Source organism: Lathamus discolor, chromosome 10 (genome assembly GCF_037157495.1).
Source record: "Lathamus discolor isolate bLatDis1 chromosome 10, bLatDis1.hap1, whole genome shotgun sequence".
NCBI classification, from domain to species: Eukaryota; Metazoa; Chordata; class Aves; order Psittaciformes; family Psittacidae; genus Lathamus; species Lathamus discolor.
In genome coordinates, this window is record NC_088893.1 from 14,478,280 (window position 1) to 14,495,136 (window position 16,857).

The window sequence follows — 16,857 nt, forward strand, 5'->3', positions numbered from 1 at the left end:
TCAACAATCAGATGATAAAACATATGCATAAAAGCTGTCACTATCAAAATGCCCTGCAGGCTTTTATTTCCCCACTATCCCAAACTCATTAGTATTTGGACAAATTGGCATCCAATAGCCAACAAGTTGATGCCTGGCCTCCACCACCATCCCGTGGGAGCCGTGCAGTTACTAGAGTTGCTAAACTTGCTAATGGAGTTGTCTCTCCTTCTTGTCCCCTGAGCTTTGATGCCATCCCAGCATGCGGGAAATTATTTTCTGCCTACTGTATTCACCCATAAGACACATATCTCTGCTGAAATTCCCTTTGAAGAGAAGGGAGACAAAGCCCAGAAAAGGAAGGATGGAGAAAAAAGGAAACACAAGGCTTCTTTGCTCTCTGTTTTCATCAGAGCATCACTTCAGTGGTAACCATGGCATGTAAACGCAGAAAATACATATGTTGCCTGTAGCTTCATCCTTGTGACTGGCAGTACCTCTGGTTTGAGTCAAACTGGGATGAGTGTGCCACTCAGAGTTGTGGAGTGGGTGCGAGACAGCTGCTGTGTCCTACAAACTGTCCTGCAGCATCTAGCAGCTTTGGTGCTAGAGCTGCTCTCCCTTCACCCAACATCCAGAGTACACCTCTTGGGAACGATGGATACATACAATCCACATCCCAAGCCACAGCATGTTAACCCTTTTTCAGCCTCATAAACCTTAAGGACATCTCCCCTGGACACAGAACTCTGGAAGTGTCAAAAAACTTATCCCTGGCTCATGTCTGGTCCTGCCTCATGGGAATATACACAGACCATAAGAAAGATCCTTCAATTATAGACATTTCTTGCCAGACATATAGTTTGTGCGTTTGTACTTCTCTGACCTTTATAAAGCCCAATAATACTTAAAGCCACTCAGTGCGCTCCATAATGTTTGGCAGAGACCATATAACCTTTCATTGGGTACCTACTGTACTATTTCTCCCTACTTTACTGGAATTTTATAGCTTCCTTATAATGTTAAAATGATCTTACTTCTAACAACAATAAAATGAACGACTGACAAAAACTGATTGCAATTGGCTTGCTTTAGAAAATCTTGTTTGCATTTCTGTAAATGCCGTCGAAAGAATTTCCCAGGATAAATTTAGAATGGTATTTTGCGGTTTTGAGTTTGAGGTTCTAAGTTCATGGCTGAGAGACCTGTGATCCCTTGGATCCTTTCTGAATCTGTAACTGATTCACAAAACCACACAATGGTTCAGGAAGGAAGGTCAAAAAGAACCTGTTCTGCTCAAATCATGCAAAGATTAAACCGCATGCACTGGAAAAAGGTTCATTGGGGAAGGCAACCCACCTTGGAGAAATATCACATCCTTGCTGCATGAAAGCTCCTAGGGAGAACCAGAGACTGTTGAATATCCCAAACTCATTTGTCTGGTCATTGGCTGGCTGGTCCCGTCCTTCCTCAAATTCCTCAGTGTGCCACTCGTAAGGGCTGAAGCGACTCACCAGGAAGAGGACAACGCTCACTCCAATGTAGGCAAAAACAATGCACATCCATATCTCATAAGCCAAAGGATCCAGGAAGGAAAAAACTCCTGGTTTGGACTTCTGAGGTTTTTTTATCATGATAGATATACCTAAGCTCATGAACGGTTTAGAAAAGTCTATAACTTCTTCTCGAACCAGAGTGATGGTTAATGGTGCCACAGCCACATCCGCCCTCTGAAAAGGAGAGACAGAAAAGAGATATCCATTCTGGGGATAAAAGTATATCTACTAACTCCAGCTTATGTTCCTTTGATCTCTGTTTACCCCTGCTATCTCAGAAAAAATCACACAAAACCAATTGCAAGAGAAATGGCAAAAAGCAGCATCCCATAATATTGGTGGAATATTTCAATTTTATCACTACTGATTACCAGGTCATGTTTTGGAATCACAGCATTTCTTTTTGCAGCCACCTAGCTCTTCTTGTCTGACTTATCCACTGATGTCACAGTCTGATGCAGATGATTTTCGCTGAAAGAGCTTTGTCATCCAGACATCAAAAGAGGCAAGGAAAATGCCAATTGCCTGAAAAAGGATGCCAGGATGTTTGCTTCCATCAGGAACAGCTTTTTGACTGCATCAGAATAGGAAAAATGTTCCAGTGACACTGATGTGCACTCTCCATTTATTTTACAATCCACCTTGAAAGTGGAAAGGCAAATGCATTGAAATGGCTGTCAGTATATGCAGTGGAGCTACTAGCAGGAGGCCGATCGTTCCCTGCTCCAACACAGTGACACAGAGACTTGGGCTCTGATGCTTCCCACACTAATTTCCCCTTTCTCTACAAGGGAAAATTAGACCCCTCTAAAGGATGACCTAAACACCACAGAATGTGAGCTACCAGGCTGAACCAGATTTACAAGTGTAGAGTGAAGGTGTATATCCAAGATGTTGGAAATGAGTGGCTAGGCAGAAAGTAGTCTAGTCCTACTGTTCACCAGTCTGAGTGTTTGAAATCTTATCCTTCTTTCATCCTGCCATTATCATGCAAATATAAAATAGGGTAAAATTTGAAGATTCTGCCCATGGGAAAGTTTGACCTTTCAATGCTTGTTCTTCCAAAAATGGAAAGAAAAAGAATCTTGGAACTGTTGAAAGGAGCCATTTTGACATTTCCATAGTCACAAAGTGTGCTGTCCTTCCCTAAATTAAAATGTTTTACTTGGGCTGATTATTTGCATTATCAGAGCTGCAGTCCTCAAGACAGGTAAGGCTGACAGAAGGCACAGTTCCTTCTTACTCTGGAGCTTAAAAGTGTTCTCAAGTACCAAGAGCTAAAGAAAATGGATAAGGTTGGAAACTCACCCCATAAACGAGTTCTCCCACCATGCCATTCCATGTTTTGGTGTCGGGGTCCCGGGCTCCATACTTCCCATCTCTGACAATCTCCAGCCTGTAGTGGTAGCCAACATGCTTTGCTATCTCAGCAGCGAGCTCCACACAGTAACCTTCATACCTTTCATTGCCTTCAAACTGGTTGGCATTCTTCTTGAGCATCACATATGGGTCTTCCTGGCACAGAGAAGACCAATATTGAGCCACACTACACATCCTAGAGGTGCACATCTGGGGCTTAGACTAGAGCCCAGTGTGCAGCTTCTGGTCCCCATGCTCTATCTTTGTGTTTGTGTGCCAAAGAGCACTGTCAATACACTGTGGACTTATTTTGGGATGTATGAAGTGTGATTTTTATTGTGGCACTTTCTATTAATTCATGCAGAATCTGTGTGCAGCTTCTGCAGCAATGGACCTGAGGGCAATAGTATACCCAGGGGAATGGGGGCAACAAATCTTTCAGGGCAGCTCTGCAAGGGATATTGAGTGCATCTGAGCTGTGAATTTTTAAAGACTTGTCTGTATGTGTGGGCAGAGGAAGAATCAAATCTGCTGGACAGGAGGAGAGAGCTTTAAGTTGTTTAATTCAGTTTGGGTATTGTGTCTTCTCTGTAGACTCACTGTAGAGTGTTCAACAAACAAGTTAGTAAAATCTCATGTTTCTGCAGGGTAAGCTTATACAATGACACAATACATGATACCATACATTAGGGGATACATATTATTCCTTCATGATTATAATGCAGATTTGTTTTTAAAGCTATGATTCAGCCTCTCTGCACAATACAGCTTATCCTTCCCAGAATTACAGCCCCCATTCTGTGGGCTAAATACAAAGCACAGGTATAATGGTCCTAATTTACCTATACTGATGCCTCTACTATCTTGTCATAATCTTTTGTATTTTCTACACTTAAGCATGAGAGCTCTTTAATACCTATTTAATTAGCTACAGTAATTTTCACATACCTTTATGAACCCGTCAGGAACAGTAAGTGCTGTTATTATTATTATTATTGTTATCGCTATTATAAAAATGATACAGTGCAAAGGAGAGCACACAGGGGGGGCGGGGAGAAGGAGTCTGCACATCAGGGAGATGGGGTAGAGGGAGAGCTGGAATAGAAGCAACAGCACTTACTAGGATAGTTGTGACTATGTAAGTCCTGTTCAGGAGGCTTGTAGATTCATTGCCGCTTTGAGTATCAATGGCTGTTGGAACCAACTTCTCGTCTTCATTCCAATAACCAATCTGCCAAATACAAACCCAGGATATCTTATCGGTATCTCTTAATATTAGCCAGGATATGGTAACAGGGTTATCCAAGCAGGATCAAATCCCTCTGTATGGTCATACCAAACAAAAGATCTCCTCTCCTGATTCTTGATGTCTTTTGTTAAGAGGACCAGGAACTTTCCCATCCCACTATGCCTCCAGCCTGAAAATAACGTGCACGATATGCACAATTCTTGTATGCACGTAAAAACATTATGCACATGGCACTGGGGGGTTATCGCCATTCCCAGCTGCATCCCTATGCCAAGAGTTCACACTTGCCCTGTGTAACTTTAGAGTATTTTTTTAATGGTGAGCATACCTGATGCATGTTCAGATGCTACATGGTGCTAAAATGCTGTCTTGGATCTGAAAGCCCATATGAACGTAGGACTGACTCAGCACATCTTGAGACAACAAGACAAAAAGTCAAGTGAGGAAGAAAAAACCAACCCTGGCCAATGCAAAGAAGTTTAATGTTATGAATAAACTGAACAATTTAGTAATGGAAAGAATTCTCATGCTAAGTTGTGCTTATTACTAATCAGGGATTTGGGCTGATCTATCACTGCTTGCTGGTAAAGCAGAGTGCCACTGAGTATCACTAGGAAGATCATTGCTGAGGTTATCCACTTCGAGGACTTGATTTTATAAGAGGTTTTCCATCACCTCATGTAAGGATGAAGTTGCCTGAGTTCTGCTCATGTGAAAGGAATTTCTTATCCCAGTAAATGGGAAAGGGTATTAACACAGGGCATGACCAGCAGCCTGCTGATGACAGATTAGAGATAATAATAGCTCAGGAGAAAAAAATCTACACGCGCTTCTGATCTCTTTTCATTGCACAGGCAAAAAGAGAGTGAGGAAAGAACTTCCAAAGCTCTGCCTCAGTGCAACATAAGTGGAGACACATATGTTTGTTTTGCACTGCTAACGTGGTGGATCTCAAAAATACAATATGCATCATGGCTGTGATGTACATGTCTTCCAAAATGTATCATTTTTGTCAGTAAATAAATGGCAAAATCAAGATATTTAACCATTCTGTTTCTTCTCCTCTAGGGTCTCTCTAGATTGCCACCTTCTTCATGTTCAGAGCCCCAAACTGGACATAACACAGCATTTTTGCTCTTATCAATACCACGTGGAGGAAGATCACTTTGTATGTCTTCAAAATCACGCTTCTTTCTTCCTGAGAAATGTGCCTTTTTTGCTTGATTGTGGTGGGCTGATCTTTCTCGTCAACTGCTCTCAGGTGTAAGTATGAATTGGGGTAGGGGCTGCAAATGTAGAACTTTCACTATTTGTTATTTTTCTCAGTTTCAAACATGTATTTTATTTTTCAGGGCATTCAGGGGATATGGAGGGATTCCAATGAATGCCCCATTCCAAAATATTTAGTAGCTCTCCTTTGTCACCAGAATAATGGAATTATTCTTTGTTCTTCAGATAGGCAGTATCTGAAGTGGGACATAAGCACATGGAGTCAGATTTTCCAAAGGATTAGCATTTCAAGAGCTCAGTATTACTGAACAAGGCTGGATTTTTCAAAGTGCCCAAGATACAGAAATATAGAAAGAGATCAAGACTCCAGAACAGCTATGATGTCTGTGTAGTTATCAGGATGTGGTTAATGGTAAAGCTTTTGTCACTTCAAGGACAGCAGAATTAGGTCAACATAAAAGGGTCACCTACATTGGTTAGGGCAGAGCACATCAACCTGTCTCTGCCTTGGCTCATCCTTGAAAAAGCAGGAGAGCGAAAAACAGATGTTGTGCAGCTGTGCCTGAGACCATATGTCCTGCCAATAGCAAGGCTTAGCTGGCCAGGCTTTTACTATCCTGGAAATCCCTGCCCCACAGCTGAGATGCCTTTGTTGCTCTTGCTAACCCCTTCCATATGTTGTATTTCCTTAGCAATATTCCATTAATTTTCCCTAGTGCTTGACTTTGCTTATGCAGGGAGCTGGGGACGCACTTGTCATGACTCCACATACAAGCTCTCGTGAACAGAAACATCTGTTGAGACCTAACCATACCATAACTCGAACACCAGTCTGGTGCCTGACACAGGATCTCAGATAGCTCTCTACTTTACCTTCCTGATCCCATCGTGCTTCATCTCTATCACATGGAGGGTGTAGTTGGTCCTCCGTCCCTTCTCATTAAACTGAACGTTGCCAGACAATCCTTCAAAACGGACCTTAAAGACATAAATATCAATGAGGAGAGCAAATTGGTCAGGATCTCATGTGGTGGTGATTTGGCAGCAGTAAGAGAGGAGGGAAAGAAGGATGAAGGGTGCTGTCACATCTTTCAGATCCCTGCAGGAGAGACAGGACATCTGTCTGAGACTGGCTTTCACTTAGGTTTGTTCTCTACAGCATGCCTGGCCTTGTGCAGGGTCATTCTCTTAACTTACCTTTTCTTTTAAACCCCCTTTCTCTTGAAACTTAGTGGTCTATTACTGCACTAAGATGCTAGCTCAGATGTGTGAGCACATCACCGCTTGGGATGTGACAATGAGCTAAATCAGCTCTGAACTCCTTGGGTTTTGTGGAGGATTTTTTTTGGTATTTTCTAAATCTGACCTGGAGTCAGGATTTGGTGAAGAATTTGTCAGTTCAAATCAGGAACTGTATTGGGAGGAAATATGAAACTGTGGCCACAGCTCCCAGCTGCTGCCTTTTGACAGAGAGGAGTCTACCAGTTGACAAGCAAATGTAATTACTTCTTCACCAGCTTAATAAAACCTGACAACTTCATATTGTAAATTAAATTCATATAGGAAACTTCAAATCATAAATCTCTGCTGATAACACTGCCGAGCTGAGGAACGTTGTTCATGTCACATCCCATATCCTGAATTCCTCCTCTCACTGTGGCCATTTGAATTGCTGCAAAAGTGCCCAGCATGGTGTGGAGAAGGGCTTCCGACTGGAGTGACATACAGTGTGTGGGGATCAGGAAGGTGGGAAAAGGAGTGTAAATTCGGGTCTCTCTAATAGACCATCAAGAGAAGTGCTTATGCCACTGATTTGGGCATTAAAGGTTTGTTCTCAGCCCTTCCACTTGCTTTGGACATATCTATTGCTTCTGCAGCTGAAGTCTTCCCACATGCAAAATGGGAACAGGTACTTAGCAGCCTTTTTAAGTACTCTGAGATGCTCAGAATAAAGACCCACTGTGAAGAAATGAGGATATATTATTACAGAGGAAATCTGTTGCTAATCTGTTTAAAGTGTGTTTGTTTTCCAACGATTATTGCAAAGGTTTGTCATGAAAATCAACATCTGCCAGTATTTTCTGCAGCTCCTTCAAGTCAAGTGGTATTCCTGGTGACATTTGGAGAAATATACTTTTCCCTTCTTACAAGACACAACATGCCCATAAAATACAGATACACTGCAAAAGCACCACTGTCTTAAGCACTCCCAAGCTGTTTTTTTCATGGCCCCTTGGGTTTTCTTTTCAGGTTCTGACCAACCCTGAAGCTCAGGTCATGGGTGTTTGTAGCTTTACATGCACTAAAAGGCAGGTGGACAGAATCAATTTCTTCTATATGAATGAATGAATTCTTAATCCTGTGATATCTATGTGCCAATGAAACAGCAAAAGGGATCTCTCCCATCCATGCTGGAGGATGCAGCACAACCTTTCCATCATTTACCACCCTTTAAAATATCCCCTGAATTACTACAAAATTCAGTGAGGACTGATTACAACAGTGCTAGGCACCAGTAGAATCAGATGGAGACATGGAACATTTTTAGGCATGTGGTTCCTTGCTGGGGGAGCTGGAGCACAAGGATGCTATTGTTGCCTTCTGGTTTACAGGGTTAGTCAGCACATAGTTACCTGCTTACTAGATGTGGTAACCAAATGATGTTAAAAAAAAAAAAAATCTGTTAAAAATTATCGTAATCTTTTCAAAGTACAACTAAAACCTCAGAGTACTGGTTTAAAACAACATTTTGTGAGTATTTTCCTCGGGGAAAAAAAAAAAAAGTAATTCTCTTCAATAAAAGCATACATTTTGCTGACATGTGTTAGATTTGTGCTTTTGAAAATTGCAGAATGTTTCAAATTGCTTTTCATCTTTGCTCCTGCCATACATGGTTTCTTCCGACAGCAGAGAGAAATAAGGCAATTCTGGAGCATACTGCAGGTATTTGAGTAGAAATAAGTACACAAACTTCTCGCTTTTAAAATGTTAAGCTTATAAAATGCTAGGTGTTAGTAAATGGGAGGTGAAGAGAAAGCACACTGTGAATAGCTGTAAGAATTGCCCTAATTGTGAGTCTTTACAGAAATGATAACTCACACCTTCAATCTAATCAAAAGTTCTTCTATTTCCACCTGCCTCTTTCTTGCTACAATATTAAATGCTGGATAATTATTAAATTCAGAGTTCAGATTTCCCTAGGAGATTTCTTGTTTCAGAGCCTTTCATTTTGATCATCGCAATTGTACTGGTCAAACCTTTTTTAAATTATAATTTTTCAATGGTAAAGAAACAACTTTTGCAAATGGTTCTCCATGGGTTTTTTTCCCCCAAAGTCACAACAATTGAAAATATAAGACTTTTGAAATTGTTTTAATGAAAAGATGAGAAAACTTCAGAGGAGATTTTCCAACACAAACAAAACTGTATTGTCTAGTTGTCTAATTTTGATATCCTATTCTCATAAATTCAATAAAGGAAAATGCTTGAGAACCCATTGCTCATCAGAAGACTTCCAAGTCTTTTGTGTTTATTAGGTAACTGATCTCCCTAATGCATCATGGAGGCTGATTTTATTATAAGTTTGGAGAAGCTATGGCAGTGATTTGCCCAAGGTCATATAGAAAGTCAATCACAGGCTTGGGAAAAAATTGAATCCAAGCAATAAAATCAAATCAGATGCAAGATTTGGTTTTAAAAGAATTGTTTACCAGTAAGCCAAAACCAAATCAAAACAAAGTCCTTGAGGGTATTTACATGTGATGCAAATTAACCAAAATAATTTTATTCTTCTTGCCTTCTTCATAGTTAATGAAAGAAGGTAGAATAAACTGTTTGGATAACACTGAACTAGCAGTATTTCCAAGGAATCCATCTATTTTTGTCTGAAAAAAATAAAGAAAAATGCTAGAGTTTAATATCAGTCTTGAAATTTAATGAGATTTTAAAATATTTTATCTAAGTCTTTGATAAATGTGTGTTGCTTTTCTCTCTTGCTGTAAGTCTCATGCAGTATTTTTATTTATTCAAGAATCTGAATTTTTATGCAGGAAGAAAAGGCAAGATTATCAGATTTAAGGACTAAGCTATCTAAATGGCTGCTATTAGGACTTGTATGAATCCTCACAGTATGAAACAAGCTATAATCTGGGCTCTGAGAACATTCTGATGACAGCCAACACATAAGGCAGAATTCACATGGTTTTAAGCTTCATTAGCAGTCTGGAGCTGAAGCTGAGTTCACAGAGCGTCAAAGGATCTGCAAAAATATGATCTACCTTGGGAAGAGGAAGATCAAAATAGGGACCCATGATTTTATGGGATAATATTTTGGCTTTTCCACCCCAGAACTTCAACAGAAATTACAGAAGGCAAGGACACATTGCACGGTACAAGGAAAAGCAGTTTGCTGGATGCACCCCTGAACTCTTTAGGAGACCTGGCTCTATTCTGGGAGGATCAGTTCCTCACCCCAAGCAATCTGTTTGAACATTTCTGTTGCTCATCACCCCTCTTCCCCCCCCACAGGCTGTGTTCAGCCATCTTTGCAGTGCACACATTGGGTTTCAAACCTGCTGCAGCGCTCTCTGGATGTCGATGCCTTGTCCCCAGGGCACGGCTGGGTTGGCAAGACAGTCCCCAGCATTGCCTCTACGGGAGATGTCGATCCGCTGCCTCCGCAGGTTCTGAAATGCCTCAGCCATCACCCGGACCCCATCGTATGTTAGGGCTGACGTGTACTAGAAAGAGAAGAGTTGTATGTTGCCCATTAGGTTGAGCTGACCTTGGGTATGCTATACTGTTTTGCTTCACAGTAGCTTTCCAGATGATTTGCTCTGTTTTCATCTTTCCATCTATGAAGTTCAACAGCCTGTTGCTCCCTGTAATTATTACTGCCCTGTTGATCCATGTAAGTTAGTGCCTTCTCTCCCAGAGGATGGGAGAGTGAAGGAGAAGCTCCTGATGCGGATTCAGGTTGCACTCGCTGAAGAGGACACAGCCTTAAAAGCTGTTACCCATGTCCTTGTGTTTAATCAGAATCACTGACCTGAACTTTTAAGGAATACATTATACAGTGTAAATGTGACATACCCAAAATTAAGCAACAAGTGACCTTTTGTGGTCACAGATGGAGACCAGAAAACTCTACTTGCAAAAAATTCTGCAAAAGATGAGTTTATTCAAGCAGAAACTTGTACAAAAAAGTGAAAAACTCTTAGCATGAACAGTGACCATTAGGTTTAATTCCTCTTCCTATGATCACCTATTGATGTATTTCTTAAACTAGTACTTCCAAAGTTGACATTTCTATTGGTGAGTGTTTGTCACAATTGTATTTGTTTTCAAATGTCAGAGAGAAAAAGTCCCAACCTCCACCCACCCCTCAACAGCTTCAGGGTCTTCTGTGTTAAGAATTAAAATGTATTTCCTCTCAGTTGTACACACTGATTTGAAATATTGAGAACATCTGCAAAGACTTTATTATCACTGGATATCTCGTAAACAAGCCAAAGGTTAAGGAATTAAGGAGTTTTTTTCTTGTTTATGCATTTTTTAATATACCAAACCTTATGAGATGTTTAACCCTTAGCTTTGCAGAGGGTAAATACTGGGAGACTGAGTGAAACAGTAATTTGTGTATTTCTTAGCAGGCAGCAACTACTGCCTAGTATAATTTAGACAGTACTGACGCACCTGGACCAGATGATGTCCATAATTACATTAAGTGACAGGGTTTCAAAGCAAGATTAAAGAGCAAAGCAAGATTGAACTAAGCCAGATGGGCCCTAAATTAAAAGGATTTTTTTTTACCACTTGCCTTTGGCCTCTTCCAGTCCACACGAGGATGCTCCCTGGCATCATTATTCCTCCACTGCTGCATGATTCTGGCGGGAACAGTGTCCGTGTAATTCACCAACTGGAAGCCAGTTACATTGGCTCCGCTCTCCTTGAATTTGGTCAGGTCTATATCCATGAATCCCTAGTACAGGAAAGAAACAGGAGAAGCTCATTAGAGGAACACCTCTATAGGTGGGTGAAAGGAATCCTGCCTATCTATGAATATGGCAGCCAGTTTAGGAAAATCTCTTCCCTCTGAGAGGTAAAGTCCTATGTGAAGAGTCACCACTTCCCTGGCCGTGGGGTGAACTTGACTTTCTCACAGGCTCTGAGCTGGACATATCCTGTAGTTTCCACCCAGGGACACAAATGGTCATATTAAGAACACCTCATTTGCAAGAGAGCTAGCAGGATAACAGAAAAAATATATCCTGTATAATGCTTGGATGGAACTAATCAAATTCTCAAAATATATTAGGAAGAATTATTCCCCAGCTCCGACTTATATGCACTCAGTCACCGATGGATAGGCTACTTTTTCTCAAATCACAGTTTGTAGGGAAAATCAAATCCTGAATGAACTTTCAGCAGAACAAGGAGTGTCTGGTTGGTCAGCTTGTCAAAGGACGTGATTAGAAAGGTCAGTTTATACGATTTGCTAATTTGGGAGAAAAAGGCTACTTCTTTGGATTTCACATTACTGATGAAATACATTTCTTTCATTTATTGTTCTCCTTTACTTACTGCCCACTGCGTGTGATAAACCCAAGTGCACAAATACACATGTGTATTAGGGTGGCGTTGTAGGATTAGTCACTCCTGTTGAGTCAGAGGCAAAAAAATAATCAGAAATACACTGCAAGGTCATTTTTCGGTCTCCCAGCTTTGATCCTATCTCTTCAATGCTGTTGCTATGCAAAATTGTTTGCTGTGCCATCTTGTACAAAGTAGATGCTTGAAAAGAGACTCTGCCCTCCTGCTTGAGCTGCTGTGTACGGGACAGGCTTAGGTCTGGTGCTTCTTCTTTTGGAATACAAGCATGAGAGTTGTAGTCAATTATTCCCACCAGTACCATCAGCAACCAAAATGCATGAGGGAAAAGGAATTAGAGGGCTGTGCACAGTGCAATCACCTAAGCACCAGAAGAGCTTGTTTGAACCCTGCCTTTCCTCTGCCCTGCTACTGCATGTTCTCAGTCTTCTCAGACATATGATGATGGTGTGAGTTAAAAAAAGCCAGGTCACATTATTCCCAGGAGACACCACTCAGGTTCCTAAAACGGTGCCCTCTGTGCGTATACTGAGGGAGCTAATTAGCCCATTAACTTCCAAAGCCAGCATCAAGCTGTTAGATGGAAACCTGTTTAGGGAACAGATTATAAGGAAAAGACTAAATTGGCCTCTCCCATCAGTGTCAGACCAAGGGAGTCTTAAATGACTCAAAAATGTCTTTAAAGACTTTTACATTTTTCTTCCAGCTTTTTGTAAGCAATTTGGCATCCACTTATAAGGCTGAGGATTGGATATAGGTGTAAAGGTGCTTGAAACAGATGATTTGTTTTTCTTCAAAGTGCCGTGATTTTGGTGAATAAAAAAAAGTAGTATTTTGTGTGTACGCATTCCTCAGAATGCTGGTTAAACCCACATCAATCTTGTCTGTAATTGCTAGCGTAGGGGTTTCAGGAAGCCAGAGCTGTGATTAATGAATAGGAAATGCAGCAGCATAATTGTCCCTGACATCTTAATGCATTTCAGGCCAAGTGTTTTTTGACACACAGAGCTCCTAAGGTTCAGTAAGAGGGACCTCACAGGTTGCCAACTGGTTATTCATGGCCAGGACCAAATTACACTGACATTTTGCTGCTGGGAGGTACTCAGGGGAAAAAGATCTGTCAAAAGAAACTACCACACAGCAACTTGAAGTTTGTGCCACCAGCTCCTCCTTGGAAGGCCTGCAAAGGCATAAAGAAAAGCCCAAGTTCTCAACAGAGTATGAGTAAGATGTCTGGTGTATTTAGCCCCCTCAATAAGCAGATTTAAATAGGAAAAGTCTAAAAAAGATTACAACACCAGTGACGAGACAGTGGTGGTTGAAAACACTGTTTTTCACTTTTTCCCCAAACCAAATCACTCTGAAACTGAAGCGAGAATTTAACAATATTCTTTGTGATTTATCTACAGAAAGCTTTAAAATAATATGAATAGACAAAATATTTCTTCCCAGAGATAGTACTACTTTTTTCCTCACTGATTTTTGACACAATTCAGGTTCTTTAAAAAGTGTGGAGACCTCTGAAGGTTTTCCAGTTGTTTAAGGCAGTTGGGACCACTGAGGACATCATTAACCTTGAATATAGCTTTGCATTTTGGATGCTACCAACTGCTACCACCTGCTATACTTTCTCCACATGCCCCAGTAAAAGGTCAGTATAGGAAGGATTCTAATTACAAAGGACCTTTAATCACTGCACCACTGAAATCTGCTCGGAGCAGGTCTGGGTGACATGACAGCCAATCAATTGGGAATAGCAGGGGTCAGATATAGTAAGAAATAACTCCTAGAGGAGGTAAATTCTTGCTGGTTAACATATAAACAAGAAAATATCAGATATGACACAAACTGTCTCTTGAAAATGCTTCTATTGACAAAGTGGCATCAGGAATTAAATATGTTTATCTGTCTCTCTGGTATATCAGTCAGTGCTTGTAGGAAACAAGAGAACAGGAGAATCGCAATATTTGCAAATAAAAAGTCATCAATCATCTGTCACCATGTACTAACTATAGCCACATATTGCAAACAAACAAAAAATAAAACGAATCTTTTATTTAGTTTTCAATTGGTCTTATTTGGAAAATGGAAAATAAATTCTTAAAAATTGACTAAGGAAAGACTGCAACCCACTACCGAGGGGCAGCAGGCGTGCTTTGGCAGCAGCATGTTAAATATCAACCGCTTTGGGAAAGCAATGGCATAGAAATTCTTTCCTTTGCCGTCCAATCAAACACAGCAAGAAGTGAGCAGTGCTGGAATGATGTACTCCATGGGATCTCTGTGGTCCCACAGAGTGGTCAATTGATTTTAAAACCATTTCAAGAAATTGCCAGTAAATAATGGCAAAAATTGGCTTTGCAGCCATGTCTGGAGCACTGTGGGATGTTCAGGGAAATAAGCTGAGCCCCTGGAATTTGGTGGTATGTGACTTTCTTCAGGCTCTTTAGACCTCATCCATCTGGGATATATCTGTTGGACATGCAGGTATCCAGCTTCACCTCACTACACAGCACTGCCGGTACCCTAGGGTGGAAAAGGAGCAAATAAGGAACACATACTCCAGCCCAAGCGCTGAACCCAGAGGCAACTTGGAGCTCTACATGGCCCCAGATCATCGCTGTACATAGGTACTCCAGCAGAGACAACACTACTGCAGGCACAGGTCTTTGGGGACCATCAGAACCAGGCTGGAAGGGACACCACGTCAGTCAGCCCACCCCCTGCCCTTGAGCAGGATTAGCTGTCCCTTCCATTTAAATTCACTTTGCAAAATCATTTCAGCAAAACAGAGAACACGGCCTCCTGTCTTGTGTGTGCCTGGAAAATGCCTGGCTTTCTCTGAATGCCATCAAATTAGAAAGCTGACAATAAACCATGGAAATCTGGACCCATCCGTGCTGAGACAGCTTTCCTCCTACCCCTGCTCTGATTCACAGCATCTGCAACATACAGTTCCAGAAACAGCCAGGCTCAGCTCAAAGGAGGGAACATGCTCTTTAGCCTATACCAGGGACTTTACTCTCCGCGTTAATGAACCTCACAAAGCAATTACATGCAGAAGTTCTGCTGCTAGTAAATCATACGGGTGGCTGTTACAGACCTTCATGCCTTCAAATAGAAAACAGAGCAGTACTGGGAAGGGTTTTTTCCTCATTGTGCTTTCCTTGCTGCATCTGCTCTTCATGCTGTTCTCAAACTGAAAACAATTTTCAGCCAAAGGTTGTTTTACTGTCCCATTCTATGCCTTGCTTGATGGGAGAGGTGTCAGCAAGTCACACATTTATATTCCTCTCTACTGCTTGTGGGCTCAGTCATCAACGGAAATGCATAATGCAGGAAGACTGATGACTTGGAATGGGCCTCATGAATCCATCTTAATTAACTGGTCCAAGAAGGATTTGTCTTGAAAAGAAAATTCCCCAGAAATGAGCCAGTTTCCTTATTTGTACCCTAGAAACCATGAGGAGCCAAGACGTGGAGTGGGGAGTGCAGATGTGAGTCAGACAGTGTAGAGAAAGCCTCGTTCCTTCATGCATGGCCCTCCTCAAATCTGCCAGCACCACTTCCCTGCTTCTTTCCTTTCACCCTCATATTTCACTGCCTTACTGTCCTCCACACACTGATGTCATTGCTCCTTCTGGGACACCATCCCAGCCCACAGCAAAGCCAGAGACAGCAGCAGCCTCACCTCTGTACCCAGACATTGACAGGCAGGCAGCCACTGCCCCGAACCTCCAAATTCTCTAAATATTTCAGTAAATAGGTGTTAATTGCTGGCACTTTCCCTGCAGTAAAACTGTGCCTTTGAATCTGCAGTAACAGGCGGGAAGGGCTGAGCTCTGGGCAGGCTGTAGCTCATTGTCTCATACACCTCCCTGCAGCACAGCCTAAATTCTCTATGCCTTTGCTCCAAGTTTTGGCTTTCCCTGAGAGAAAGGACATGAGGCTCCTTGAAGACTGCCACATTGCTGAGAACCACTGCTATTTCCTCTCCTCTCTGCGCCTTCCAAACCCTCCGGATCTCCCCCTGATACTGGTAAAGCTCAGCACTGAGTGGAGACAGAAAATGCCCCTTTCTCTTGAGTTGCCTGCAGAAGGCTTGTTGGTTGAACCTAAAACAGTCCTTTAGGTTGAACCTAAAACAGAACCTAAAACCCAGGAATCAGTGTCAGGTTTCTTTAGTCCCTTTCTATCTGGGATGAAGAGACCAGAGCCTATGTTTTTTCTTTTTTCTCTTTTTGTTTGTAAGTCACACACTGAAATATTCCTTTTTAAGCAAAAAGCATTGAAGCAATTCACCGTGAGCTTGGGTGGGTGCCACAGAAACCTGTGGCAGCACTGGGAAACTAGGCCAGCTCTCTTTAGCTGCATCCATGTATGGCTTGCAATGCCAGACTGCTGCTCCTAGCAGACTTTATTGTAAGAAACATTGCAAAGCAAACAATTGCTTCTGAATGGCTGTAGATCAGCTGAGTGAATGCAAAGTGGCTCCTGTCATTCCAAGGTATGCCAGTGGCTTTCTGCAGGGAGCAAGAAGTTGAGTGTTTCCAGAAGGAGCATCTCTAATATACCAAATTATCTTCAAGCTTGACTTCCCTAGTGAAGCATCATTCCTCACTCCCATCACTTTGTATTAATAATGAGGGTACGTCAAAAAAGAGCCCATCTGCTCAAGTCTCGTTCTAGCAAGACTTCCAACAGGAGAAGCCTTCTTCTCTTCTGCACAATTATTAATGTGTCAGATCTCATTGTGGCAGCAAAACATGTGAGTCCTCACTGTAACATAAAAGTAAATGAAAAAGAAAGGGAAAAGAAAGATGGGAGGAGGGGGAACTATCAGACAGGGTCCCAAGCCTGCAGACTGATGAGTCT

General features: G+C 41.7%; 1 protein-coding gene across 4 annotated transcripts in view; it reads right to left on the reverse strand.

The window, feature by feature from the left end:
- GRIA1 (glutamate ionotropic receptor AMPA type subunit 1) overlaps positions 1-16,857 on the reverse strand; it is a 120,606-nt gene that overhangs the window by 34,627 nt on the left and 69,122 nt on the right. For all 4 annotated transcript variants that reach the window (XM_065690183.1, XM_065690184.1, XM_065690185.1 and 1 more), the window contains 6 exons: positions 11,192-11,353; positions 9,945-10,112; positions 6,247-6,351; positions 4,015-4,125; positions 2,844-3,050; positions 1,339-1,709 (listed from right to left, as the gene is read on the reverse strand). In XM_065690183.1, the coding sequence (XP_065546255.1) occupies positions 1,339-1,709; positions 2,844-3,050; positions 4,015-4,125; positions 6,247-6,351; positions 9,945-10,112; positions 11,192-11,353 (1,124 nt within the window). The remainder of the gene's footprint in view (positions 1-1,338; positions 1,710-2,843; positions 3,051-4,014; positions 4,126-6,246; positions 6,352-9,944; positions 10,113-11,191; positions 11,354-16,857) is intronic.